At 46.5% G+C, this 27,781-nt stretch overlaps 1 protein-coding gene and 1 pseudogene across 2 annotated transcripts; both read right to left on the bottom strand.

The window, feature by feature from the left end:
• LOC110312110 lies at positions 1–318 on the bottom strand (annotated as a pseudogene).
• Positions 319–14,823: 14,505 nt separating this feature from the next.
• Abcf3 (ATP binding cassette subfamily F member 3) lies at positions 14,824–27,707 on the bottom strand. 2 transcript variants are annotated; one of them, XM_021184732.1, is made up of 21 exons: positions 27,508–27,707; positions 27,137–27,284; positions 26,934–27,013; positions 26,458–26,504; positions 26,147–26,244; positions 25,924–26,046; positions 25,515–25,781; positions 24,227–24,307; positions 24,078–24,137; positions 23,919–23,975; positions 23,796–23,818; positions 23,627–23,682; positions 23,322–23,522; positions 23,149–23,225; positions 17,001–17,045; positions 16,727–16,859; positions 16,182–16,270; positions 15,912–16,003; positions 15,597–15,729; positions 15,378–15,465; positions 14,824–15,291 (listed from the first exon to the last, which is right to left on the bottom strand). In XM_021184732.1, exons 1-21 carry the CDS (start codon positions 27,578–27,580, stop codon positions 15,133–15,135), a joined length of 2,130 nt encoding a protein of 709 aa, XP_021040391.1. In that variant the 5' UTR covers positions 27,581–27,707; the 3' UTR covers positions 14,824–15,132. The 2 variants fall into 2 exon arrangements, with proteins under 2 accessions (XP_021040391.1, XP_021040392.1); XM_021184733.2 differs by lacking the exons at positions 25,924–26,046; positions 26,147–26,244; positions 26,458–26,504; ... (1 more) ...; positions 27,137–27,284; positions 27,508–27,707 and having other exon boundaries at positions 14,825–15,291; positions 24,227–24,332; positions 25,515–25,614.
• Between the last annotated feature and the right edge of the window lie 74 nt (positions 27,708–27,781).

Below are 27,781 nucleotides of genomic sequence, written 5' to 3'. Positions count from 1 at the left end.
TTATTTTTTAGTTTGTACTTCTAGTAAGTCTTTAGCTTCATTGATTTTGGCTGCTATATAAGAAGATCCTCCCTTGTCTGGGTGATTTAAGAGCATAATCCGGTGATGAGCATCCCTGATCGTCCCTTTATTGGCTTACACCTAATATTAATGCTGCTTCCCATTTTGTCATTTTGGGTTCAAACCCACCTCTATAGTACCCACCACTGAAGGCAGATTTTTGGTAGACTGAAAAACTTGTTTTACTTGAGACTTTACACATCCTGCAAATCCTGCAGCAGCAATGGTCAATCCAACTGCTACCGCTGTACTGGCCATGACTCCACCCCAAGCTTGGCACTGTGCGCTCATCCCAGCACAAGCCCACTGCCACGTTATGCCTGTGTAGAACGATGGGGCCCAGACAGCACTGCTGCCACTTCCACCAACACCGCACAATACAGCAGGGCTCTGTTTCTTTTTTAAAAAAGATTTATTTTATGTATAGGAGTACACTGAAGCTGTACAGATGGTTGTGAGCCATCATGTGGTTGCTGGGAATTGAACTCAGGACCTTTGCTTGCTCCATCCCCACTCGCTCTTGCCCAAAGATTGATTGATTGATTGATTTAAAGATCTATTTATTATTATACATAAGCACACTGTAGCTGACTTCAGATGTGCCAGAAGAAGGTGCCAGATCTCATTACGGGTGGTTGTGATCCATCAGGTGGTTGCTGGGATTTGAACTCAGGACCTTCGGAAGAGCAGTCAGTGCTCTTACCCACTGAGTTATCTCGCCAGCCCACCCATGCTACTTTCATTTCCCCGTCTCTGCTTCATCCTTGCAGCTGGAGTTGTGGTCACTCAGCTTCCTGCTCTTGCAGCCATGCCTCGGCCAGCTGCCATGCTTCCCCACAAAGAACTCTTCCCTCTGGAGCTATAAGCCCACATAAACTCCTTCATATCACTTTTATAATAATCTCTTAGTCAGGGTTTCTATTTCTATGACAAAGCACCGTGACCAAAAACAAGTTGGAGAGGAAAAAGTTTATTTGGCTTACCCTTCTCATCATTATTCATCATTGAAGGAAGTCAGGAACTCAAACAGGGCAGGGGGTGGGGTGGGGTGATGTCTTCATGGGAGCTGGCTTTCTTCCCATGGCTTGCTCAGCCTGTTTTCTTATAGAACCCAGGACCACCATCCCAGGGATGATGTCACCCACCACGGGCTGGGCCTTTCCACTTGAATCACTGATTGAGAAAATGCCTTTACTGTTGGGTCTCATGGAAACATTTCTTCAACTGTAGCTCCTTCATCTCTGATAACTTTACCTTGTGTCAAGTTGACACAAAACCAGTCAATCATTATACACAAAAACAAAAAGAAATCAATATACTGCTACTTGAGATTTGAGATCTAAAGGGTAAAGAAGAATTGTCAAAGATAATGACAAGGGGGGAATTTTCAGGTAGAACAGAGAAAGCTTGCCTCTTAGATGATGGCAGCTCTAGTGTGGAGGGCTCCTTTAATCCCAGCACTCAAGAGGCAGAACAGATGGATCTCTGTGAGTTCAAGGCCAACCTGGTCTACATAGCAAGTTCCAAAACAGCCAGAGCTACATAATGAGATCCAGCCTGTCTCAACAACAACAACAACAACAACAACAAACCAAAACCCTCCAAAACCAACTAATGGAAAGTCATGAGAGCAAGGTCAGGAATAAGTGACAGATACAGAGCCAAGGACAGCTTTGAATCCCCTGCCTCCACCTGTACTGTTGAGGTTGCATGTGTATGCCACAGAATTAAAATTTAAAGGGATATTCACATGATGGTGGGGAGAGCCAAGAATACTAAAAATCAGTAAGGAGTCTGTCAACTAGGGAGAGCTGAGAGGTCAAAGCCAGGCTGGGCCTAGTGGTTTATACTATGCATACAGAGGCAGGAGAACCACGGCAAGTTTGAGGACGGCAGGTTTGAGGCCGACCTTGTCTACTAGCAAGCTATAGGCCAGCCAGGGAAACAGAGTGAGATTCTAGCTCAAAATCCAACAAACAACAAAGAGAAATCTAAGCTGAGCCTGATAGTTTAAGCCTCTGTATAATCCCAGATATCAGAGGGCTAATATGTAAGCAGACCTCAAGGTCTACCTGGGCTGAGAGTGGATTCAAGGTATGTGTACCTGTACACATGTGTCCAACAGCCAATGCACACATGCAAACACATACACAATTATAAATTATTAGAGAATTTACTTAACTAAGAATTTACAAAATCAGCTGGGTAGTGGTGGCACTTCCTTTTTTTTTTTTTTTAAAGATTTTATTAAGTTATCCAAATGAAGCAGAAAGATGGCATGGCTTAATCATAAACAGTATCAGCTTCCTAACTAAAGTGTGTAGTCACTGCAATACCAAGTCCAATCCAAATGTGAGAGGATTTTCTGCAAGAGACTGAAAAAGTTGGCCTTGAGCATCTCACTCTGCAGCATCCCCAGTGCTGGGTCCCCACAGGTAGTGTATGGAACCCAGGAGTTCTGTGTTAGGCAAGTACTCTACCAGTTGAGCTCCATCCCAAGTCAAGAGAAGATGGTTTCATGTGTGGTAGTGTGAATGAGAACGGTCCCCAGAGGCTCCTATGCTTGAGTATGTGGTCCCAGTATTGGACTGTGTGGGAAGGATTGGGGGGTGTGGTCTTGTTGGAGGAAGTGTGTCACTCCAGATTCTGAGGTTTCAAATGACTCTTGTGATTCCCAGTGCACTTTCTCTGCCTTGTGTCTATTGGTCAAGATGTAAGCTCCTTCTTCTCCATCATGGACTCTAACCCTCTGAAACTGTGATCCAAATTTAAATGCTTTCTTTTATAAATTGGCTTGGTCATAGCACTTTATTACAACCATAGACAACTAACTTAGAAGTTGGGACCAGGGAGTGGGCTATTGCTGTGACCAGCCTGACTGTGCTATCGTTTCAAGACTTTGAACTAGGAAAGTTATTGATCAATTTTAAATGGGTTTAATGGGCCATCCTGGTAGGGTCTGGGACAACAGTTGTTCTGAAATGGTGCAGACTGTGGGGTCCCAACTCAAAATGTTGCAGAGGGGAACAATATTAGCAACTGTGCTAGAGGCCATTCTTGTTATATTTTAGTGAAGAATGTGGCTGCTTTTGCCCTTCTTCTAAGAATCTGCCTGAAGCTAAATTAAAAAGTAACAATTTTCCTTAATGGTGGAGCTTTCCAGATGAACAAATATTGACTCTGCTGTGTGGTTATTAGTGACCGCTTATATGTAGGTCTATAGTGAAAAAAGAGTAATGAGGCACGCATGCACACGTGTGCACACACACACACAGAGTATAATTTAAGGAGCACCAGGATTTTTTTAAAAAATTTATTTATTTAAAATATATAAGTACACTGTAGCTGTCTTCAGACCCACCAGAAGAGGGAGTCAGATCTTGTTACAGATGGTTGTGAGCCACCATGTGGTTGCTGGGATTTGAACTCTGGACCTTCAGAAGAGCAGTCGGGTGCTCTTACCCACTGAGCCATCTCACCAGCCCGAGCACCGGGATTTAATGTTGGAGCTAAGACTTATGCTGAAAGAGACAAAGAGAGAGAGATGGAAGCTGGAGAGATGGCTCAGCAGTTAAGAGCACTGGCTGCTCTTCCAGAGGTCCTGAGTTCAATTCCCAGCAACTACACAGTTGCTCACTATCATCTGTAACATAATCTGATGCCCTCTCTGGACATGCATGTGTACATGCAAGTAGAGGACTCACATATATAAAATGAGTAAATCTTAAGAAAAAAAGACAAGTGTGAGAGGCCTGGTTTTGTTTGTTTGTTTGTTTGTTTATTTATTTATGGTTTTTCAAGACAGGGTTTCTCTGTATAGCCCTAGCTGTCCTGGAACTCACTTTGTAGACCAGGCTGGCCTTGAACTCAGAAATCCACCTGCCCCTGCCTCCCAAGTGCTGGAATTAAAGGCGTGCGCCACCACTGCCAGGTGAGGCCTGATTTTAAACACAGTAAAGGGAAGGGGTGCCCTCAGGGAAAGACCCCACACAGCTAAGCTTCCAACTTGTAAAAGAAAGCAAGGCCTGAGTGATTTTCTGTTCCTAAAGAGCAACTACAAATCAAAGCTGGTATTAATGTGATTCAAGGGGAAAAGCTGATAGTAAAACCCGGCAGCAACATCCATGTGCTTCTGGCTTTTGAGTCATCGAGGAAATCCAAGTAAGGCAGTGTGGCATCTTCTTCATGGTTAAGGAAAACCTTTGAGGCCAGGCAGGTATGAAGCTGTGAAAGTGAAGCTTGGATCTCACTGGAGCCTCCAAGATGGCCGAGGTGCCAGGGCTATGGGATGTCTGCAAGGGAGAGCTGGATGCAGGGAATAAAACCAGCCCAGGAGAGAACACGTGTTGCAGTCAGCAGGCAAAGCATTTAAAAGGAGACACCAGACAAGGGGCTACAGGATTTGAAATTTATTCTGATGGATGTGTCCCCCCGACTCACCCATACTGGTCTAGATTAGGTTGGCTTTGAACTTGCAGAGATCCACCTGCCCCTGCTGTCTGGGTGCTGGGATTAAAGGGGTAAAACATTGTGCCCCAACTTCTTGTTACTTGTAAGGACTCATTTTTGACTGGACTCAGACGTAGAAGCTCTCAACAAAGACAACCTACATCTCTTGGCAGTCTGCTCCCGGTGTTTTTGTTTGGCTTCATCCTCTAAGGATGAATATTCTGCAGCCTCTTCATTTTTCTTAGTGCACTGTTTCTTTTGTGCAATGTATCCAAATTTGCCTTGCAGGACACTTAGAGAAAAAAGACTCTCAATCTTGGTTGCTTTTGTTCTGGCCTTCTTTGTTTAAGGCTTTCTGACAGATTATTGGTGGACACAGTATCTTCTTTAGAGAGATTATAAAGCTTTGAGGCTCTACTAGCTTTTTTGAGCCCCAACCAGCAAGACCATCGACCTACATTATCATGGCCAAATCAATTCAATCAAGCAATTAATCTAAAAAAGCTTTTAAACTCATGTATACTGGCTGTCTCCTTAAGCAACAGGGAGCTAACTAAGATAGATACATATGCGGGAAGGGGATGTAGCAACTTTGAAGCACTTGTTCTGATACTTTTATACTTAAGGATACTTTAGGGTGGATGAAGGCTGGCTCCATGGGTAAGGCCACTTGCTCTGCAGGCATGACGACCTGAGTTTGGATCCCAGCACCTATGTAAAAAGCTAGGGACGGCTGTGAATGACTGAAACCAAAGCTTTTTGGGGTAGAGACAGAAGGATCCCAAGAGCTTGCTGGCCAGTCAGCCTAGATTAACTTGGGAGCTTCTGCCTTAACTAGAGGTGCTGGTTCAGGGCTATGATGTGAGGAGAAACAAAGGAAGACATCTGATGTCCTGTTTTGTTCTCCTCACGTGCACGCACATGCACGTACCACATATACACAACACACACACACACACACAGAGGAATAAAAAAGTACTTAACAGGAAAATTGAAACACAGATGTCAGAGTTAAAACACTGAATCTGGAAAGACTGGGGAAGGTAAGACAATGAGACAGCTATGTTAATCAGATAAGATGTTGGCCAGAGTGCCGAGAAAAATAACCAAGCCCGTCTCAGTCAGGCTGCAGTAAGAAGTACTCTGGAGGACAGAAGTAACCCTTTGAGGAGCAGGCACCCTTACCTTTCCGTTAGAGCAAGTCTCTCGACTATCTGCGTAGTCACTCCTTTATGCACCCAACTGTAAGAGACCTCATTACAGGTAAGGTCTCCAGGGGAAGGCACAGTGAGAAGTGGCAGAGTGGTCCTGGGCAGCTAACCCTCCAGGGGGCCCTGCACTGCTCTCTCAGAAGGGCCGATTGCTACTTTTTCTTGCCTGCTAAAAATAAATTCTTGCTTGCTCTACCTGTTTCCTCTCTGGAGCCCAGATCTGAGATCCTCTCCATGGTGGAAGATTGTTTCCCAGATTGGGATCTGAGGAGCTGAAGAGGAGGGACCTCTCCCTAATGTAGAACAAAAAACCTTATTTCTCCATGAAACCATTTGATGTCCCACTGTAAGGGTCCACGAATGGAATGATACCCTAGACTCAAATAGTATGTAAATGCAAAAAGTGTTTTATTCTGCAGCAGTTCAGCATGCTGGGGTCTCCCATTACCAAGACAGAGAGATCCCCAAGTCAGCTTGCAGGCCTGATTTAAAGCATATTAGGGAATTCCAGGGTAGGTGACCTCTGTGTTATCTGTTGAGACCATCTCTATGGACATTCCATTACCAGCGTGTGGGGGCTGGAAACTCCTGCTGACCCACTGTCCTTGCCTCAGGCCTGGTGACAGGGCAGCTCCTGAGGCCTGGACTTGCCCAGTCTCCTTAACTGCCAATTTGAAGCCCGTCATGGAATCAGCCTAGCCTTCTCACCACCTCCTAGAATATTTTGGTGTACATTACTGTAGGCATAATGTTATTGTGTACTGTGTAAATTTAGATTATACTTATATTAGTCTTGTGTCCCCATATCTGGTTGCAATCCTTACTCTAAGACTCTCTTGTCTCAATGTTGTATAACATTGTTCCCCAATTATTCCCTGATTGGTCAGTAAAGCTAGCTGATCAGCCAATGATTGAGCAGAGGAGAGAATAGGGATGGACTTCCTCCTAGGCAGGGTAGGAGAGTGATGAAGTAGGGATTAGCCATGGGGAGAGAGTCCAGGAGAGAAAGCCATGAAATGCAAGTATCTTGGTGATTTCAGCTGGGAGGTAGCCAGATTAGCACAAAGGATAAAAATCGATTAATACTGCTCAGTTGTTGTGCCCTTAAATTTTTGTTAATAGCCCAGACTTAATAATTCGCTAGCTAGCCAGGCTAAGAGAAAAACTGCAACACGTATACAAAGACACTAACACATTACCTACAGTGTCATACTCCTGCACAACCTAACACACCCACCCACCCTGACACTAGTGATGATGTGGCTTTACTATGCACTCCTCAAAACCAGCTTCAGCTTTGCTGAGATACATGAGATCTGGCAGGGCAGAGAGGCACTGAAGCACATGACAGGCTGCCAGCGCAGGAGCCCATCAGTCAAACTGGGAGGGGCAGGGTTGGGGTATCTGGTGGTGATGGGGCACACTCCAGACCGCATTATGTTCCTGCAGGCGTGCCTCTCAACTTTATCCTTGTAGGAACAGTGACCTCTGAGGGAAAGAACAGCATGTAAGTCAGTGGACCCAGGCCCAGTGAACCACTGAGGTACAATTGATGAACAATCCAAAAAGCCATCAACAGGAGGAAAGGCGGTGGCAGTTGTCACTGAGTGTGCATCTCTTTGAGCTTTACTTCCGACAGCTTTATAACATAATAAACATAAGTCAGACAGAGAAGACAAGGAATCAACATAACCATCCTCTCTGGTTGAGTTGCTAAGCAAGTATTTGGCTACTGAACCATCTCCAGCCCTTGGCACATCAGTTTACAGGGGGAAGAGTAAGCCTCTAGAAAGAACATGTAGGAAATGTCCGATCGGATGGCAGGTTCTTTCCTCAGCAGCCACTTGTCCTGAGAAGGCTTGCTTGTGGCTGTCCCAGTCAACAGCCATACTGTGAGGTGGAGGAAGGTCCTAAGGCCTGTACTCAGTAGTGATTAGGTGGCCTATTTTGAGAGGCAGCCCAGTTGGAGGAGAAACAGTCACCTCAAACTCCTCTGACACATCAAACCCAGGTCTGACTCAGCAGGAAGGCAGACCTCTAGAATCATGAAATCATGCATGCTAAGTCAACCAACATGTCTGTGCTGGACAGTTGTTGTACATACCTTTAATTTCAGCATTTGAGAGGTAGAGGCATAGAAACAGATGGATCTCAGGGTGTTCAAGGCCAGCCTGCTCTACCCTGAGTTCCAGGACAGCCAGGGCTACAGAGAAACCCTGTCTCAAATATCCACAAAACAAAATACCATTTCTTTTCTTGGGGCTCATGTCCAGTAAGTTAGGTTAGCAACTGTGATTACTTAGGGACTTTCATGTTAATATTGTGAATTTGGTAGGATCTAGAGTCAATCAGGAGACCAACCTCTGGCATGTCTACGAGAATTTCTTTTTTTAAAAAAATATGTGTGTGTGTGTCACCTGTGTGTAGGAGCCAATGGAGGCCAAAGAATATTCTTTGGATCTGGACTCAGGCAGTTGTAAGCTGTCCAACATGGGTACTAGGATCTAAGCTCAGGTCCCCTGGAAGAGCTCTTGACTCCTAAGCCGTCTCTGAAGCCTCTGTAGGCAATTTATTACTGGGATAGCTGAGGTGAGAGAATACAGCATAGGTGTGGGCAGTGCCACTCCAGTGCTGGGTCCTAAACTAAACAAAAAGGCTAAAAGGGGATGAACAAGCCAGGCAGTGGTGGCGCACGCCTTTAATCCCAGCACTTGGGAGGCAGAGGCAGGCAGATTTCTGAGTTCGAGGCCAGCCTGGTCTACAGAGTGAGTTCCAGGAGAGCCAGGGCTACACAGAGAAACCCTGTCTCGAAACACCAGTAGAAATTCAGCTGACAGTAGTGGGCCACACCTTTAATCCCAGTACTTGGGAGGCAGAGACAGGCAGATCTCTGGGTTCAAGGCCAGCTTGGTCTAAAAAGTGAGTTCCAGGACAGCCAGAGATACATTGTGAGATCCTGTCTCAAACCAACCAACCAACCAACCAACCAACCAACCAACCAACCAACCAAGTCAGCTGATACCAGGCATGGTTGTGCACTCGTGTAACCCCAGCACTTGGTTGGCGGAGGCAGGGAAATCTTTTGTGAGTTTGAGGTCGTCTTGGACTACAGAGTTCCAGGACAGCCAGAGGTAGTTTACAGAGTGAGACCCTGTCTCAAAACAAGCAAACAAACAACAAATAAGATTAAGTAAGTAAATAAATTGGCCAATGGGGACCAGGCTTAGTGCTATAATCCTAGCACCAGAGAGGCAAAGCAGGATTGTCATCAAGATCAAGGGCAACCTTAGTTACATGAGAGCCAGTCTTCATAAAACAACACAGCCGCATCCCTGGCATAGTGGTACAAAACCCAGGCGAGGGAGAGTCACAAGCCTCGGAGAGGAGGAGGGGCACATGGGGAGACAGGAGAACAAAAACTTGGAGCTCTATGAAGTAGTGAATGGTGGAGTAGGTCTGGAATAGAGCACCCAGGAAAAACTAGATGTGTGTGGTGTGTGTGGGTGTGTGCATGTGTGCATGTGCAGAAGAGTCAGAAGAAAACATCTTTACAGTGGGAGAGCCCAAGATTAGGTTCTTTCTGGGCCCAACAATACAAAGGGGTGTTCATTTTGACTGTGGAATCTGACTAAATGTAGTGGTTTCTAGTCACATAGCATTACAAGCCATAGCTCACTAAAAATCAATAAGGCAAAGCCAGTGCAATGGTTCAGTGCATTAAGGTATTTCTCACCAAGCCTGACGGCCTGAGTTCACCTGGGACCACTCAGTGGGAAGGAACCAACCAACCCCTGCAAGTTGTCCTCCAACTACAACAGGTGCAGTGTGGTATGTGTAGACATATGTACATGTAAATACATGTACAAATAAATGTAATTTAAAAAAATTAAAATCAGTAAAGCAAACAGGATGTGGTACACATATCTGTAAATCATAGCATTTGGGAGACAGAAGGGAGATTAAGTAAGGCCACTTGTGGCTAAATAGTGAGGGTTTGGGCAGCCCTGGGCTATACTGAGACCTTGTCTAAAAACAGTTGTGATGGTGCTGGCAAGACACATCCTGTTGCTTGCAGAGCCTAACAGTTTGTGGTAAGTCTGGAGAAGCGGGAGAATCAGACCTTCTGGTGCAGTGCAAATCCAGCCCATTGTGCTGAGTCCTAGAAGGCTGCATAGGAGCTGTGGTTGTGGTTCCACCTGTCCAAGCTGGTGCCTATGTCAGTCACCAATGCTGCCTTCCCTAATGGAGGAGGTCCTTTGGCCCTAAGCTGTGACTACCAGCAGATTCAGGAAAATGACTCCATGTACACTGTAGGACTGAGTGAGACCCTGTGGGCATTATTGCCCACTTATGACTTCTAAACACCATCAGACATCAAACCGTGGAATGTGTTCTTCACCTGAATCTGCTCTTCCCACCAGCAGAAGTCCTCTGTGGTAGACACTGGTATAAAGCAAAGTGCTCTTGGTAACATCTAGCCCATGGCCATTCTAGAGCACACTTGACACCTGATCAAGAGCACTGATGCAAAAGGCCACAGCAGATAACCTATCTGATCCAGCAGGAGGCTGATATTGTTGACATCCATTCGGTCTGCTTGGCCTCCAATGAATGTGTGTGTGTGTGTGTGTGTGTGGTGTATATGGGAGGTCCTGAACATACACTTAGACAAGATCAGGCTAAAGCAAGAAACATGTTGTCCAGGCATAAGTTAAGCCAAACAAAACCAAAGCCTAACAAGAACAAGAGTCAATAAATCCTGCAGCTCACAACAAATAGTAATGATTATTATAATGACTAAGCTGTGAGATACTAGAAACAGGAAGGCAGGCATGAAGTGTATCTTAGCAACCACACTCCTCTCTGAGCAGTGCACCTAGCAACCCAGGACTCCCACTAGCACTAAGCTGTTCATACATCCCCACTCTGGACAATGGAATAACTACTGTTATTTTATGATCAAACATGGACAGTTTCTTTTGTTTTTAGAAAGTCTAACTGTGTAGCCCTGGCTGGTCTGAACTATGAAAATCAGGCTACTACTCATGGAGAGTCATCTGCTTCTGTCTCTCAAGTGTTAGAGTTAAAGGCATGTACTACCATGTCCAGATCAATTTCTATTCAAATGTATTTCCAATATATCTAGGTACAAGGGAAGGAGAGCCAATCTAGCCTGGATTGCCTTGGGGTGCACGATCAGCAAGGCAGAACTGCGTCTACAGGCAAACTTTTAGGGACATCCTCCATTTACCATCTTAAGCCTGTGTATTATTGGGTGTGCACATGATTACAGTCAAACACATTATGGAAAGGGACATGTGCAGTTGACACAGGCTCATGCAACCCAAGCCTGTCAGACAAAATAGAAGCATACACCCTAGTAACCGAATTCCTCTAATCTCTCTAAAAGGCAGTCCCGACTGCCATCAGGGCCCTTCTACCTACACTCATGTGGCCTGCTGCTCTCTTCAGCCTTTTCTATTGCTTTGCTTTAAATAAAATTCTCTTGCTACTTTTGAGGCTTTCATTTCATTCTTGAATAAAGATCCAAGAACCTGGAAACATCCCTGGGCCCAGACTACAAGTGACAAAGCCCACAAGTGACAAAGCCATAGTGGGAGTTTTCCTTGTGTCACCTATTTAACAGTTATTAGGGGCATGTGATTACACTTTGACTGATAAACTTGGATTGCATGAGCCTATGCTCACTGCCCATGTCCCTTCCAATAATGCATTTGTTTTAATCCTGGGCACAACAATGTACAACTCTCCAATACACTGTTATTCCTGTTTTACTGATTAGGGAAAACAAGGTGTTGAGAGATGTAATATACCCTTCTTACTCCATACTGGGCTCCTTAGTTTATGAGTTAAAAACAAATGGGAGGGGTAGGGAGACAGGTCAGTTGCTAAAGTGCTTGTCTTACAAGCAAGAGGACCTTGAGTTTGATCCCCCAAACCACATAAAAGGCCATGCAGGGTAGTGTGCCTATAATTTGAGTGATGTTGGCTCCTGGAACCCTGCTGGCCAGCTAATCTAGTTTATTTGGTAAAGTTCCAGGAGAATGATAGACTGTTTCAAAAGGTCAAAGGGCCCAAGGAGTAACTCCTGAGGTCGTCCTCTGATCTCCACAGGGATGCACTCATACATACCCACACGTGTGTCCACCAACACACATGCAAATGTACACATACATGTAACAAACTAAAATGCAAAGAGCTGAGTGTAAGACCAAACTCATTTAGGGCAGTGCTTATGCAGCATCTCCAGTGCCTATGATCAATCCCAGCATTGGCACAGACATGGTCTGAGGGTGTGGTCTCTTATCCTACCTTATCCTCAGCTACACTTGACTTCCAGGTTATCTGGGCCAGAGGGAACCTAGCAAGATGTCCACTAGATCTCAAGGCACCAATAGCATATGGAGATGAACAACTTGTCAACTGGCCTAAGTGCCTTGCAAGAACTATACTGAGGAAACCATGACTTCTGAGGAGCAGCCAAGCTATCCATGTGGTGTTGATGAGTCTAGTCCGGCCAAGAGAGGCAGAGTCCAGGATTTTAGTGAAGACTGCAGCCTTCACTGACTAGCCACTGAAAAACTCAAGACTTGATGTAGGCTCAACAGCTTCAGGATAGGCTGGTAAGTTTGCTTTCCAACCGAACTAGCCAGTGCAGTGGGTAGTTGTTGAGGCAGAGTCCCTGCCAGTCCTGGGGTCCTTTCCTCTTGTGTTTTCTGACACAGGGCTGGCTGGCACTGCCATCTCATCTCCAGCATTCTCACAGCACAAGCAGGCTTACCTCACTGTACACCTGAGCATGTCATAGGCCATACACTGTAGTCACCGAGTGCCATCTCTTTTCTGGAAGGCTCCAGCACATGTGAAGGAGACTGGCCCATGATTAGTTTTGGAAATGTCTTTTCCCAGTCCTTACAGTCAGCTTGGGTACACACTAAGCCCATGCTGAATTTCATTTTCATACTGTGTGGTGGCCAGTCCGTAACAGTGCCACAAAGAACCCAGGGGGTTATGTGGTTTGCTTTACTTAGCTTCTACTGTGGCCTGAAGTGGAAATTTCTGGTTTCTTTGGAGACTCAGTTAAGTCATAATGATGTTCTGCTGGGGCAGACGGGTGAAAGGATATTTGCTAAAGCTGACACATGAAAGAACACTGAGGCAGACACAGGTGAGAGGTGGTTTTGTTGAAGTAGACTCGTGAGAGGAAGTGTGATATTTATAAAGAATATAAATATGACCACAGATGGTGGGACAAGGCTCAGGCTTTGGTTCGCCTTGCATCACTTTGCTGGTCTTTGCTTGTCATGGCCTTGTAGAGAGTAACTTGCCAAAAACCTCATGATATTCAGTGGCTTCTTGCTGCTTCCTCAGACTCAGAGTGATCAGTGGAGTCTCGAGGTTTATTCTGGATCAAGCTGCCATTGTTGGTTCATGTGTGGTGTCTGCTGAGTAGACTGGAATGAAGCTACTAATTTGTGTTCGGTGGTTTGCTAGTGGACTGAACTGCTTCTCCTGTGTCCTAATAACCTTTCTTTTCACTACCTCTGGTGAGTGGTAGGCCAGAAGGGAGGTTAAGGTGATTAAGAACCCTTATTAAAGTAGGATTTGAAAAATCAGACTAACGTGGTCCCTCCCACTGATACTAGTATGTGCTGAGCCTTTCACACCACCTCAACTTCCAATGTTCTTGGTGCTCAAAGCTCTTCCAGGGACCTTAAGCACTTGCAGGACTCCTAGAGGGCTTACCAGCTAAAAGGGATTCAGGGACTAAGCTCACAAGACTGACAGGCATGGGGCCACTGGTTCCCCAAGTTGGAAAAGAATTACCTGTCTGAAAAATCTCAAATCACTAGTGACTTGCAAAGCCATGCACAGGGATCACAGGAATCAGTGCTGGGGTGCACAGGAATCAGTGCTGGGGTGCACACAATTCATGTGCATTCTTAGGAGGATCTAGTTGAAGCGAGCAGGTCCTAGGTGCACATTGTAGGAAGTGTGAGATCTCCCTCCTAAGCTGCTGTATTGGCACATTCCCCACCCCCCCACCATGTTCTGTCCCACTGTAAGCACGTGAGTAACACAGTCAAGTGCTCATGGCTGAAGCCTCTAAAACCATGAGGCAACATAACCCTTTCCCTGTTTTAGTTTTTTGTAAGGAACTGTTACATTCAAGGCTAGCTCACACATCCTCCCTTATCTCACAGACCTCTCTTCCCAAACCACTGAACATTCAGCATAGCTCAGAGAAGATCTGAGGTTGAGATTCATGACCACAATCTCCAGTAGGCTGAGACAGTCCCTATGTTGACTCCATTTTAATGTCTTCTACATACCAATTAATTATAGCAGCTAAGTCCTTGAGAACTAACTTTCAGGCCAGACTCCTGTTAGACATCTCTTTTCCCTCTTCTATACAACAGGCAGGTCTCACAGGCCAGGAGATTCATGGATTACATGGATTCAGATGAGCCTCTGGCTTCGCCCTCAATGTGCCTGGACCACAGGCACATGCTCTTGCACGTGTCCTCCTCTCTTACAAGTCTGCTTTATTTGAAAAGAATCATGTGTCCTATTTTTTTTTTTTTTTTCAGTTAGACAATTCCCTACTTCCCAGGCTGCTTCTACATGGTTAGAGGGAAAACAAGAACATTAAATCACTAATGCAAACTGGGAACAACAATGGTTTTCTCTAGTGCCCTAAAGGTCCAGATTATAGAAATGAGAGACAGGGCCAGAGATCCCAGAAAGCAGTTGGTGAGCCGTGTGAGGCCAGAATCCAGTCAGTTCAAACTCCCAAGCAGCAGGGGCTGAGACAGTAGAGCCCACGACCCTCTTCTCACCTCCCCCCCCCCCCGGAGGTGAATTTCAGGCTAGGGTGTGAGCACCAGAACAATCCCAATACACCCTTCTCCACCCCCCAGCTCAAGTCCACCTAAGGGACAGACAGATGACATTGCCCAACAAGAGGAAGGCTGGACTGCTGCTGCTTTGTCTGTCACATCACAGGAAAATACCAGAGAGCCCAGAACCCAGAGCAGAAAACCATTGCAAGCCCTGCCCATGAACGAGCAGAGAGGCAAAAGAGATCCAGGAGGGGATTTAATTTACACAGCAGCCATGTTGGGCCCTGCCAAGCTGGGCAGTGGGGTACTTATAACCCCAGATAGCATCCCCTATCCTTTTCCTTCAGGACTGTTTCACAGGCCCTTGGATAGGTCTCCTCACATTGTGCAGAGGATGCTCCAGTTGAAAGGAAAAGAGAAATTTGGGAAATAAGGCTGTCCCCAAGTAGGGAAAGTCCTAAGCTTGGAGTTGGTTGCCTACATGGTAGCTCAGGGATCTTGCAAAACCAGTCCACGTCCGAGGCACAGTCCTTACTCAACTGGGGCCTCTAGAGGAAGCCCTCCCGACGGAACTGTTCTTGGAGGAGGGCCCGGTACTGGTCAAAGCCTCCCTCAACCCGAGTGACACTGCCGTTCTCACACACCCACAGCTCCTTGCACACCAGTCGGATGAAGCGCTCATCATGAGATACCAGAATTACACCACCCTGAAAGACAGAACACAAGTGCTCAAGGGATAAGATACCAAGGGTGCAGAGCCCTAAGGAAGAAGAGCAGGCAAGGATATGCTCACCCTGAAGTTGTTGAGAGCCTGGCCCAAAGCTTCAATTGTCTCCATGTCCAGGTGGTTTGTGGGTTCATCCAGAATATAGAAGTTGGGGCTGAAAGGGAGAACACTTGTTATAAGATGGTAGAAAATGAATTCTTATGGCACAAAGAAGAAAGAATCATTTTGTACTGGGAAGGAGAAATGAAAAGGCAAGACATTCCTCCCCTCCCCAAATAGACTCACCAAGGCATGGTCATCTGAGCAAAGGCTACCCGGCTTTTCTGGCCCCCAGATAAGCTCGCAACAGGACGCATGGCCAGTTCTCCAGAGATGCCATACCGGCCCAATTGGTGACGATATTCCTCTTCAGGTAGCCCTGGAAAAGGCCCCAACATTAGATTAGCTCTTGACCCAACTCATTGGTTACTTCCTAGGTTCTCCTTCTCAGTGCCCATGTTCTTAGATCTAGACTTAGGGAGACGTCTCTAGACTGACCCAAGACAGGCCTAGCTGCAAGGGTCAGGTAAAACACTTACTGCAAACTGTACCCCAACATACCAGGAAATTTTCGAGCCAGGAGTTCCACAGCACTGACATTCAAGTCTAGCTGTTCCACGTGGTGCTGGCTAAAATAGCCTATCTTCAGATTCCTGGAGGCAAAAATGAAGGTAGGAAGCACAGCTGTGAAGTAGTATAGGCAGCTGAATGTGTATGAGTGTGCGTATAGTTCATGGAGTGGGGTCCATTACCTATGGGCTGTGGAGTAGTATAGGCAGCTGAATGTGTGTGAGGTGAGTGTGCATACAGTTCATGGGGGGAATCCATTACCTGTGGGCATGCCTGATACCCCGAACAGGAGACAGGTCCCCCATGAGCAGCTTCAGCATAGTAGATTTCCCAGCCCCATTCTCCCCAACCTGTAGGAAGCATGAGCTTAGTGACTGTGCATGTAGGGACACAGAAGGGAAGGAGGAAGAGCAGCCCGGGTAGTCCTGGCCTTACAACCAAAACACTCTATCTAAGGAACTAGAGGAGCTGGGGACTGAATCTGGCCCTCAAATTTGGGCAGAAGGTACTTTTAACTTGCTATCTCCCCAACCTTTACCTGCCTTTAGAGGAAAAGGAAATTTCCCTAAAATCAAGCTAAAAAATCCCCCTGAGCCTTAGCCTATGTTCTTGCTTCAATGTCTTGTGACTGTCCTAATTCAGAACCAAGGACAATAAGGTAAATCACTGCTCTCTCAATTTACAAAATTTGTCTAGGCCCTGTCCACTTCTCTCTGTACTCCAGCTTATACTGCGTCAGGACTGGCCCAATCCACGCCTGTTCAGGAAGACAACTCCTAGGGCACTCAACAAAAGAGCAACCATACCACACAGATGCGGGACTCAAGATCAGCAGAGACAGACAGGCGACTGAAGATGCTGTGTTTAGGATCATAGTAGAAATCCACCTCATCTAGCTGCAGAATTGGTGGTGAGAACTTCTCAAATCCATCGGGGAACCTGTAGGAGGTGCAAGGGTGGAGTGCAGAGGTAGGCAGCCGGGAATGCAAGCTCCCACAGCTTAGGTGGAGTGTGGATGTAGGCAGCGGGGAATGCAAGCCCCTGTCAGCTCCCCGTCAGCTCCCCCGGCTTAGCACTCACTTCAACACCACCTCGGATTCCTTGTCCACCGGTTTTAGTTCAGGTCTGAGAGGAGAGATGGAGAAATGATTATTTTAACAAGATATCAAAGCTGAGAAGAAAACACTTTGGATAGAAAAGTTTAAGCAGGGAAGATGAGGGGGAAGGGTTAAAATGTATGGAACTAATGTATGGAAAAAACGAAAAGATGCATAGAAAAGACAAGGAAACCTGATGCTTATTAAGCTAATTAAAGAAATTAAAGTTTAACCTGGGTGGTGGTGGTGGTGGTGCGCACCTTTAACCCAGTACTCGGGAAGCAGAGGGATCTCTGAGTTCCAAGTCATCCTGGACAGCAGGGCTACAGAGAAACTGTGTGTGTGGCTACAGCTGATCCAAGAGCCTACAGGTTACTAAAGTCCCAGTGCCAGGGCTGGGCTACCTCCCTGCAAGCTGGTGGTCAGAAAACAACACAGGTAACGAAGCTCCTGCTGGCTAGCCCTTGGTGCTGGGAGGTGCTCAGCAGGCTGCTGGGGAGAACTGCCACCATGGGTCTGTGTGCTGCACTACTGAAGACAGGCCAGGAGTGCTCACTTGCAAGTCTATGATGGGATAATCAACTGCTGCCTGACTGGAAGTGAGGCCTGCTCCACAGGAGGGACCTGCATCTGTACTGTAAACCAGGCCCCCCAGAGGTCATTAGCTCTAGTGTGAAAGGCACAGCTATTTGTTAAATCATCACCATGTGACAATCAATTGCCTTCTAAATAACTATGTTTATCCCCATAGGTTAGTCAGCTACAATCTGAGAAGCAGTAACTACAGAGACTACTAACTTGTCAAAGTGCTGATGGCAAGTCACTGTTGAGTCTAAACATAAACAGGATGTAACATCCCCTCAAGGGCTCAGGGACACAAGGAAGAGAAGAGACAGCAGAAGGAGCTGGAGCTAGAGCACGGGGTGGAGTGTTATGGAACACAAGTCTTCTAGGCTTGACCTGGCCATGACCCTGGCCAGACTGCTGGGATTACTGCTCTGGATGTGCACGAGTCTGCGCCTAGGCTGAAGGGGCTGATCATGAGCTCCTGTCACTGAGGGTTTAGAGGCAACTAACGGTTGCTAGGAGAGGAAAAGACATGTTCTTCAGTAGTGTAGCCACTAGTGATCTTCTGAAAAGAGCTCCTTGCCCATACTCTCGGAAGAAATCCTAATAAAACTTATATCATAACAAAGTCCATTACACACACACACACACACACACACACACACACACACACACACACAAAAGCAGTAAAACAATTAACTTTATGTTGAGTGTGAGAACATACCCACAATCCTACCACTTAGGAGGCTGAAGCCAGCCTATGTAAAAATTTTGTGTTATGTAGGGAGACCCCGACTTAACAAAATGACAAAATTTAACAAAACTTAACAAAAAGAAATGTGTTTCTCTTACACAAGTGAATGCTTAGACTCAGCCTTGCATGTCCTCCGTCTGGTGATACTCAGTATACCCCTCCTCTACACTATCTGTTAAAAACGACAATCAGGGCTGCAGAGATGGGACCTGATGCCCTCTTAAGTGTACTCACATACATAAAATAAATAAATCTTAAAAAAAAAAAGACAAACATCTTTTTTGCAGCTAAAAAAAAAAACCCAAAAAACAAAAACAGCCCATAATCTTGGTCTGGAGAGATGGCTCAGCTGGTAAAAACACTGGCTGATCTTCCAAAGGACCCAGGTTCATCTCCCAGAACCCACATGACAGCTCACAACTGTCTGTAACTCTAGTTCCCAGGATCTGACACCCACACAGACATACATGCAGGCAAAACACCAATGCACATAAAATAAATAATTTTAAAAAATGTAAGCTGGGTGTAGTGGTGCATGCTTTTAATCCTCACACTTGGGAGGCAGAAGGAGGCAGATCTCTTTGAGCTCAAGTCCAACATGTTTTACATAGCAAGTTCCAGACTAGCTAAGACTATACATGGAGAGTATGTAGTTTCAAACAAAAATAAATAAACCAAGTAGTAAAAATTAAAAAATACATGTAAATTAAAAAAAAAAACATTTTCATTTATACATGGATGCAAAACACCAATACACATAAGACATGTCTGTGTACCACACGTATGTATGCAGTGCCCGTGAGGTCAGAATACGGTATCCGTTCCTTTGGAACTGGAATTACAGACAGTTGTGACCTGCCCTGTGGGTGCTGAAGACCAAAGCCAGGTCTCCTGCAAGAGCAGCATTCTCTTACTGCTGAGACATCTCTTCCAAGCTAAAAAAAAATAATTGTAATTACATTTATTTTCTAAGCATGGTAAGATACATCTTTAACTGTAGCACTAGGGAGGCAGAGCAAATGGGTCTCTGTGAGTTTGATACCAGTGTGATCTACACAGGAAATTCAGGTCAGCCAGGGCCACTGATGAGACTCCGTCTCAAAACAAAAAAACCAGCCAGGCGTGGTGGCGCACGCCTTTAGTCCCAGTACTTGGGAGGCAGAGGCAGGCGGATTTCTGAGTTCGAGGCCAGCCTGGNCTACAAAGTGAGTTCCAGGACAGCCAGGGCTAAACAGAGAAACCCTGTCNNNAAAAACCAAAAAAAAAAAAACCAAAAAACAAAAATAACCCAGAAACTGCTACATCTACTTTTGTTTGAGTGTGTCTGCCTGTGTGTGCTCATGTGGAGGTCAGAGGTCAACAGCAGGAGCTGGTTGCCCTCCTTCTCCATGAGTCCTGGGGGTGAAATCTAGACCATCAGGTTTGCAGGCAGGTCTCCTGGCCGAATGGCTCCCCAATTTAAAAAAAAAAATCCCATCTTTCAACTTATTGTTATTATTATTATTTTGGTTTTTTGAGACAGGGTTTCTCTGAATAGCCCTGGCTGTCCTGGAACTCACTCTGTAGACCAGGCTGGCCTGGAACTCAGAAATCCACCTGCCTCAGTCAACTTATTTTTAAAAAATGTTAAAAAATGTTAAGTAGGTGTTATTAAGTTTGTGTTATTAACTGCATGTTGCACATGTGAAGCAAGGACCACTAGGTTGCCTGAGTTGGCCTTGAACTTGGAAGTCCTTAGAGTTTAGTCTTCTCTAATTCGGAGACCACAGGTGTGTGACCCCAGCTGCCAGTCTTTTCTGGGTAGCTTTTACCCTTAATATCCAGTGATAAATGTTTCCATGTCAGAGTGGTAAGCCTGATGAATTTAGTTTCTCTCCCAGAATTCTAGAAAGATTCAAGGTTAAGCCCTCAGCGAGACATCAGTCATGGACCTGTTTATCAAAACTGTGATGAGGTGTTGCTTCTCATGCAGTAGGATGAGGAAGACTGCAAGAGTTAACAAGTGCTGGCAAAGACAGGAAGATGTCAGTTCCCACAGGCATGTGAAACAATGTGTCTGTTTTAACACAGTCTGGCAAGCCAAGAGCAGCAGTGACGATGCCAGCATGTGGGAAGTAGACACACCTGGAGCTCACGGCTAGCCTGGGCTACAAAATGAGAGATTGTTCAACCTAAAAACAAAATGACTGGTCCGGACTTGCAACCACACAAGTCCTTCTGCATTGCGTCCAACCGTTCTATCCAGCCAGACTTCCCAACCCTTTCCAGAGTCATCAAGCAAACTTCTCTATGCAGCAGAGACCATTACAGAAAACGACAGCCAATCAAGATGCAGAGATGTGGAACCCAGTCACTGCAGCACCTATAAATCTCAGGGAACCTTAAGGAGGAAGGGGTGGGATAGAGCCAGAGGATCAGGGAGTTTGCTACGAGACTGTTTCCTAGCACTGTCAGAAGCTACACCCATAAAGTCTCACCAACATGACTGCCCAGACAAGAGCTGAATATGAAGACGCCAAAGTGTGGGTGTATTCGGGTGGGTGTGTGAGTGGGTGGGTGTGAAGGGACTTGAGGCCTCAACCCAAGCAAAAAACTACAGGCAACCAAGGAATACTGAGAGCAGGAGGAGGAAGTCTCCTTCAGGACAGAGCACACCAGTTGCTATCCAATACCAAATAGTCAGCCCTGAAAACATATCTAACACTATACAGACCAAACAAGCTATATTCAGAGATATATTCATACACATACCCAGATGTAACAGCAATTCATAATAAAAGGCTATTAGCCGGATGTGGTGGCGCACGCCTTTAATCCCAGCACTTGGAAGGCAGAGGCAAGTGGATTTCTGAGTTCGAGGCCAGCCTGGTCTACAAAGTTAGTTCCAGGACAGCAGGGCTACACAAAGAAACCCTGTCTCAAAAACACCAAAAACAAAAAAGAGAAAAAGGCTATGAAGTGAAAAAAGAACAAGGAGGGAGAGTTTGACAGGAGGAAAAGGAAGGGGGAAATGATGTAATTGTGTCTCTATAAGTAAAGAAAAAAATTCATGAAAAAAAAAACCTAATATGAACTATACTCACTTTCTTTTTTGTTTGTTTGGGGTTTTTTGTTTTGTTTTGTTTTGGTTTTGGTTTTTCTTTCGAGACAGGGTTTCTCTGTGTAGCCCTGGCTGTCCTGGAACTCACTTTGTAGACCAGGCTGGCCTCGAACTCAGAAATCTACCTGCTTCTGCTTCCCGAGTGCTGGGATTAAAGGTGTGCACCACCACTGCCTGGCTATACTCACTTTCTAGTGAGATTTGTATTAAGTGTATCCAATGTAAAATAAACATTTATTAAAAACAAAAAACCAAAGCTGGTCTGGAAGGGGTTTGAGGTATATAGCTCAGTCGCTAGGGTGCTTGCCTAGTACAGGCGGGTCTTAGATCCAGTCTCTAGCACTGCACAATCCACAATCCCAGCGCCGTGACTCATGCCCATAATTTCAGTGCCTGGGAGGTGAAGGTAGGAGGGCCTTGAGTTCAAGGTCATCTTTGGTCACGTGAGAATTAAGGCCATTTGGGAGGCAGAGGTGGACAGATCACTGAATTCAAGGCCAGCCTGGTCTACAGACTGAGTCCCAGAACGGCCAGAGCTACACAGTAAAATACCATCTCAAAAGCAAAACAAAACAGAAACAAAACAGCCCAGTTTAAACTACAAAACGCTCTCAAAACACCTGCAGATCCTTAAAAAGTTAAACATTAGGGTCAACTGTGGTGGCCTTAATTCTAGCACCTGGGAGGCGAAGACAAGGAGGATGTGAGTTCAGGGCCAGCCTGGTCTACAAGTGGGTTCCAGGCTAGCCTGGGCTATACAGTGCAACTGTTTAACATCACCACCAAAACCCCTCAAAAGTGAAATTACCATACACACCAGCAAATCCATTCCTAGATATGTATCTGAGTAAAACAAAAGCCAATGTCCGCTTAGGAACTCGTACATGGGGGCTGGAGGGGAGAGACAGCAGTGATTCCAGAGCACCTACTGCTCCCGAAGAGCACCCAGGGTTGGTTTCTAGCACCCACATAGCTGCTTACATCATCAGTCAACTTCAGTGACTGGGGACTCAGCTTCCATTTCTGGCACCTGACCAGACACCCAGACACACACATACACACACGTTTACATACATGCAGGCAAAACACTCATACACATAAAATAAAAATCTTTAAAAGACAAAAACCAAAACACTTGTACATAAATGTTCATAGCAGGCCAGCAGTGGTGCCTCACGTCTGTCATCTCAGTACTTAGGAGGCTGAGGCAGGAGGTCTATTGTGAACTAGCAGTGAGTAGAGGTTACAGATTGAGACTTGGTCTCAGCCCAACATCCCCTAGAAAGTTCATAGTATCATTCATTAGTCCTAAAACTCAAACTTTTGGGATAACCTAATGCTTATCACCTGACTCAATAAACACAATGTGTTAGATTCATGAAAGGGAGCAGAGTTCTACAAGAAGAAACGATGTCAACATGACAACACGGGTGAGCCTAGAAAGCAGGACAGTAGAGGAGCCAGGCAAGGGTGAGGCTTGGTCTGCACTAGGCCCTAAGTGTATTCTTCATCTTCAGTATGAGGAGGAAAAAAAGGAAGACTAAGCACATACAGGGACAGACAATGAATGAGACTTTGTGGATGCCTAGGCCAGATGAGTGTAGACTACTCTGCTTTAATGCTGGAGTAAAAGTTGGCTGCTAGCTAAGGGGAGACCTGGGACGGATGGATACAGAGGAGTCAGGGCCTGCTCAAGGACTTCGTACTCACAGCTTCTCCAACATCTTCAGTTTACTCTGCACTTGAGAGGCTCTGTTTGCATTGTATCGAAAACGGTCGATGAAAACCTACAGGAGAAGGAGGCACTGGTCACGCATGCTCCTTCACTACCCCCAACTCTGACACCTAGGGAGGGGACCATAGTCCTGCCTCCCCCGCCACACCTGGATGTGTTGGCGATACTGCTGCTGGGCCTCATACTCTCGCTGCTGGTTGAGAAGCCGCTCCTGCTTGCTCTTGATGAAGGTTTCAAAGTCCCCTCGGTAACCGTCTAGCCGTTGGCTATGCAAGTGGATGATGTCTGTGGCAATGGCATTCAGGAAGTTTCGGTCATGAGAGACAACTAGGATAGTGGAGGGCCACGTCTGAGGAATAACAGGATGGCAGGCTGTTTGGAAGAGGAACTAGCCCCCAGTGTCTCGGAGGCAGACTTCCTCCAGACCCACTGCAGAGCCTTCCCAAAACTTACCTGCAGGTAATTCTCCAACCACAGGATGGCCCTTACATCCAGCATGTTTGTGGGTTCTGGAGAGGAAGCAGGAAAAACACATACGTGGCGATAAAGAGTGGAGAACCAGGAACAAGGATATTATCATCCCTGTCTAGCTCTGAAGTTAGTGTAGCTCCTTCAAACTTACCGTCTAACAGCAGAAGGTCTGGCCTATGAAAAAAAGAATACAGGGTGTGAGGTTTTATGGCCAGAGACTCATTATGGCATCCCATCACATTCTAGCCACAGGTGCTCAGGCTTGGGGACTCACCTGGCAAAGAGAGCTCGGGCTAAGGCCAATCTCATCCTCCAGCCGCCTGAGAACTCCCTGATGACAACAGACTCACATTAGCGCTGTGTGTTCAACATGGCTAGCAGGCAGGTGCAGAGCCAGCAGTATTGAATGGCAAGAACAGCAGGGTTCACTCACCTGGTAGGCTGCTGCTGCATTTTAGGGGTAAAACCAAGGCCCGCAAGAATGACTGATGCTCTGGGAAGGAGAATTGGAAGAATCCAGTTGGAACAGATCAAATGAGGGGGCAGCTAACTACACAGGAGACCAAGTGGGGCTTTACCTACCTGGCAGGTGCCTTATCTGCCTCAATCTCCTCCAGCTTCCCATAGATTTCTGCCAGCTGTGCAGCTTCTGAACCTTCTGCCCTGGGAAGGAAAAAGACCCAACCAGCTTATGTAAAGGCAGTGCAAGCGGGCATCCTGCATTCTCTAGGTTGGAAAGCAGGGACAATCAGAGTTTTATAGTTCTACAGGCCAAATTCCAAGTTCTGCGGCTCACTAGGGAGGCCGCATGAATTATGGAGACACTCTCTAGGGGACAGTGTCTTAGTCAGGGTTTCTATCGTTGTGGTGAGACACCCTGACCAAAAGCAACGTGGGGAGGAGAGGATTCAGTTCATCTTATAACTCTCAGGTCACACTCCATCACTGGGGAAAGTCAGGGCAGGAACTGAAGCAGAGCCACAGAGGAACACCACTTACTGACTCCCTCAGCCTGCTTGCTTATTGAACCCGGGACCAGTAGCCTGGATGGCACTATGCCCACAATGAGCTGGGTCCTCCTACATCGATTACCAAATAAGAAAATGCAATACAAGCCCGGCTTGGTGGCGCATGCCTTTAATGCCAGCACTCGGGAGGCAGAGGCAGGCGGATTTCTGAGTTCAAGGCCAGCCTGGTCTACAAAGTGAGTTCCAGGACAGCCAGGGCTACACAGAGAAACCCTGTCTCAAAAGAAACAAAAACAAATACAATAGCAAACACAGACGTGGATGCTCACAGTCAGCTATTGGATGGATCACAGGGCTCCCAATGGAGAAGCTAGAGAAAGTACCCAAGGAGCTGAAGGGATCTGCAACCCTATAGTTGGAACAACATGATGAACTAACCAGAACCCCGGAGCTCTTGTCTCTTGCTGCATATGTATCGAAAGATGGCCTAGTTGGCCATCACTGGAAAGAGAGGCCCATTGGACTTGCAAACTTTATATGCCCCAATACAGGGGAATGCCAGGGCCAAAAGAATGGGAATGGGTGGGTAGGGAAAGGGGGGGGGGGGTATGGGGGACTTTTGGGATAGCATTGGAAATGTAATTGAGGAAAATACGTAATAAAAAAATAATAAAATAAAAAAATAAAATTATTAATTATTATTATAAAAAAACAAATACAAAAACAAAAAAACCAAACAAAACAAAAAAGAAAATGCAATACAGGCTTGCCACAGACCAATCTATGGAGGCATTGTCTCAATTAAAGTGTCTCTTCTCAAATAACTCTAGCTTGTGTCAAGTTCACACAAACCAACCAGGACAGAGAGCTACTGCTTATACCCTCAAGCCTAAAGCCTTCACCTGCCAGAAGCAATCTTGAGGCTGAGCTCCCGTTCCTGCTGTAGCAGGTCCTCTCGTACGGTGTCACTTTCCAGCACACTCTGCAAGGCAGGAGTGTCATCTCCAGCAACTTCCTGCTCCACATGCAGTAGGGAAATATGGGCTGGGACGCGCAAGCTCCGGGTAGCCAGCATCTTTAGCAATGTTGTCTTCCCCAGACCATTGCGTCCCACCAGCCCGTAGCGTCTGCCCCATGCCAAGTTTACATCTGCTCCAGCCAGCAGTACCCTGAAGGGGTGGCAAGAAAAAGAGATGAAGAATCATCTAGAAACAGAAGCAAAAGAACTTTAACACTGTTTGAGTCCCACTAAACAGTCCCCAGCTCCTTCTCCTTTAATTAGAAAGATCCTGCCACTGGCCATTCCCTCACCTGTCACCAAAAGAGACATCAAAGTTCTCAATTCGCACATCATAGGACTTGTTCTTGCCGGATGATTCCAATCGACTCTCTTTTCTGCTGCCTGCCTGGCTAGCTGACGCCTCCTCCAAGACTCTTTTTAAAAGAGAAACGGACAGCTTTTAGGGCTCCCGAAAGTCCTTCCATACCAGAATCTGCCCTGCTTCCTACTTAGAGCCCTTCTTCCCAAACTCACAGAGGGTTGCTGGTCTTCAGCGTTTCCTTCTCTGAACGCTTCTCCTGCTTTGCCTTCAGTCGAGCTTCAGCCTTCTCTAGTTTCTTCGCATTTACTGTCTGAGTGAATTCCAAACACAACCAGTTCATACTAGGGCACAAGTTCAAAAAGGAACTCCAGAGATTACTGCAAACAAACCCTTAAACTTACCCATGACGATACATAAGCAAACACGTAGGGAAAGACACACCAGAAATCTCGCCCAAAGATACACCCACTATTTAGTAGACGGTCAACTCTCACACCCACCACAGCCCCTTCCCACTTCTCACCGAGGACTGTTCCCTCTTTAGCAGTCCTGGAAGTTTGGTGTCACAGTCTGTAAGTGATAAGAAAAGCAGTCACCTTCTCCATGAGAGAAGGGAAATGAAGACTTTGAGTGACTAACAAGAACCAAGAATAGTTTTAAAGATAGCATTATAACACTGACATGGACAGTTATTAGCCTTGAAGTAAAGGGCAAAAAGATCTCACATTTAAGAAGAGCCTAATGTACTCTTTTAAGACCACGATGTTGGTTAAGGTATGAAACTGGCAAAACCAGCTTCAAGGTCTGTATGCCTCCTACTACAGACAATAGCTTGGAGAGCCCTCCAGCCCCCATTCTCCATCACAAGCTTTTATGTTCACAAAAATACCGCTAGCTCCTACAAGCCTTGTTGTTGAGATGGAGGGACCCGAGCTGCAGCGAGGTGGTGGCTGGGGGTGGAGGCAGAAGGCAGCTAATTCAATCTCCCCTCACTCTCACCATAGTTTTCCATTATCTTCGACAACTGGATGGGGGCGTCCAGTAGCACCTGGCTGTTTCCCTGGTTCTGCGGTTCAGCCCTATGTGGGTAGAGAGAGAAAGCAGTCACTTGGGAGAAAAGATTTACAGCCTTCAGACCTTCCCCCTCGTTTGTACTCCATTCTCCTCTCTTTGCCCATCAACTTTATTCCCTTGGCACCTACAGGCGTAGAGTGTTGTACATGCGTTGACAGACAGCCCTAATGCCAGCGTCATCCTTGCTGTCCCCGGACACTTCTTGCAATAGTTCCCCGACAGCTTCCACCAGGTCATCCACAGACTCGAAATCCGCGCTGCCACTGTGCAAGACACCTGAGCCGGGTACCGCAGAACAAGACAGACACCGGGTAGGGCGGATATAGGAGCAGTTTCAGTGTCTGTACAGCTCACTCGGGGGTCCAGACCCCACTGGCCCTCAAGATAAGAGGTCACGCAGAGGAGAGACCAGATAGCGGTCTGCTGCACTGTCCGCCCTCAGTCTTCCCCCACAACCTCCACTTCGGCCTCCCCAGGCAGTTAATTCAGTTTCGCTCACCGGTCACGTAGTCGAAGACCTGCCCGTCAATTTCAGGGAACTCGCTTCGCAGGATATCAGCGCAAGTCGCCATGTTCACTCGGGATCCAATCTGCGCAGTCGTGGTGAGACTTGGGCCTAGGACCGCCTCCCTGCCCTTCCTCCCCACCCTGAAGTCGCACCCCTCATCCCAAGAAGCATGCGCAGGGATGACGTAAGAAAGCAGAGTCTGCGTGAGTCCAGGGGGCGGGTCTAGTAGAACGGGATGCAAGCGCCGCGGAGTCCAGCAGGCGTG

This window comes from Mus caroli, chromosome 16, assembly GCF_900094665.2.
Source record: "Mus caroli chromosome 16, CAROLI_EIJ_v1.1, whole genome shotgun sequence".
Taxonomy (NCBI): domain Eukaryota; kingdom Metazoa; phylum Chordata; class Mammalia; order Rodentia; family Muridae; genus Mus; species Mus caroli.
Note: the sequence above shows the minus strand (reverse complement) of the source record. Positions and strands in the feature narration are given on the sequence as shown.

Bases quoted from the DNA above. Each gene is read 5' to 3' on its own strand.
- Abcf3 (XM_021184732.1), bottom strand. From the start codon at position 27,580: ATGGCGACTTGCGCTGATATCCTGCGAAGCGAGTTCCCTGAAATTGAC. The intron at 27,014-27,136 runs GTAGGTGCCAAG...CTACCCACATAG, and splicing joins ATGTACAACACTCTACGCCT to GGCTGAACCGCAGAACCAGG. The intron at 23,226-23,321 runs GTGTGGCGGGGG...CTTCTCCTGTAG, and splicing joins AGTATCGCCAACACATCCAG to GTTTTCATCGACCGTTTTCG.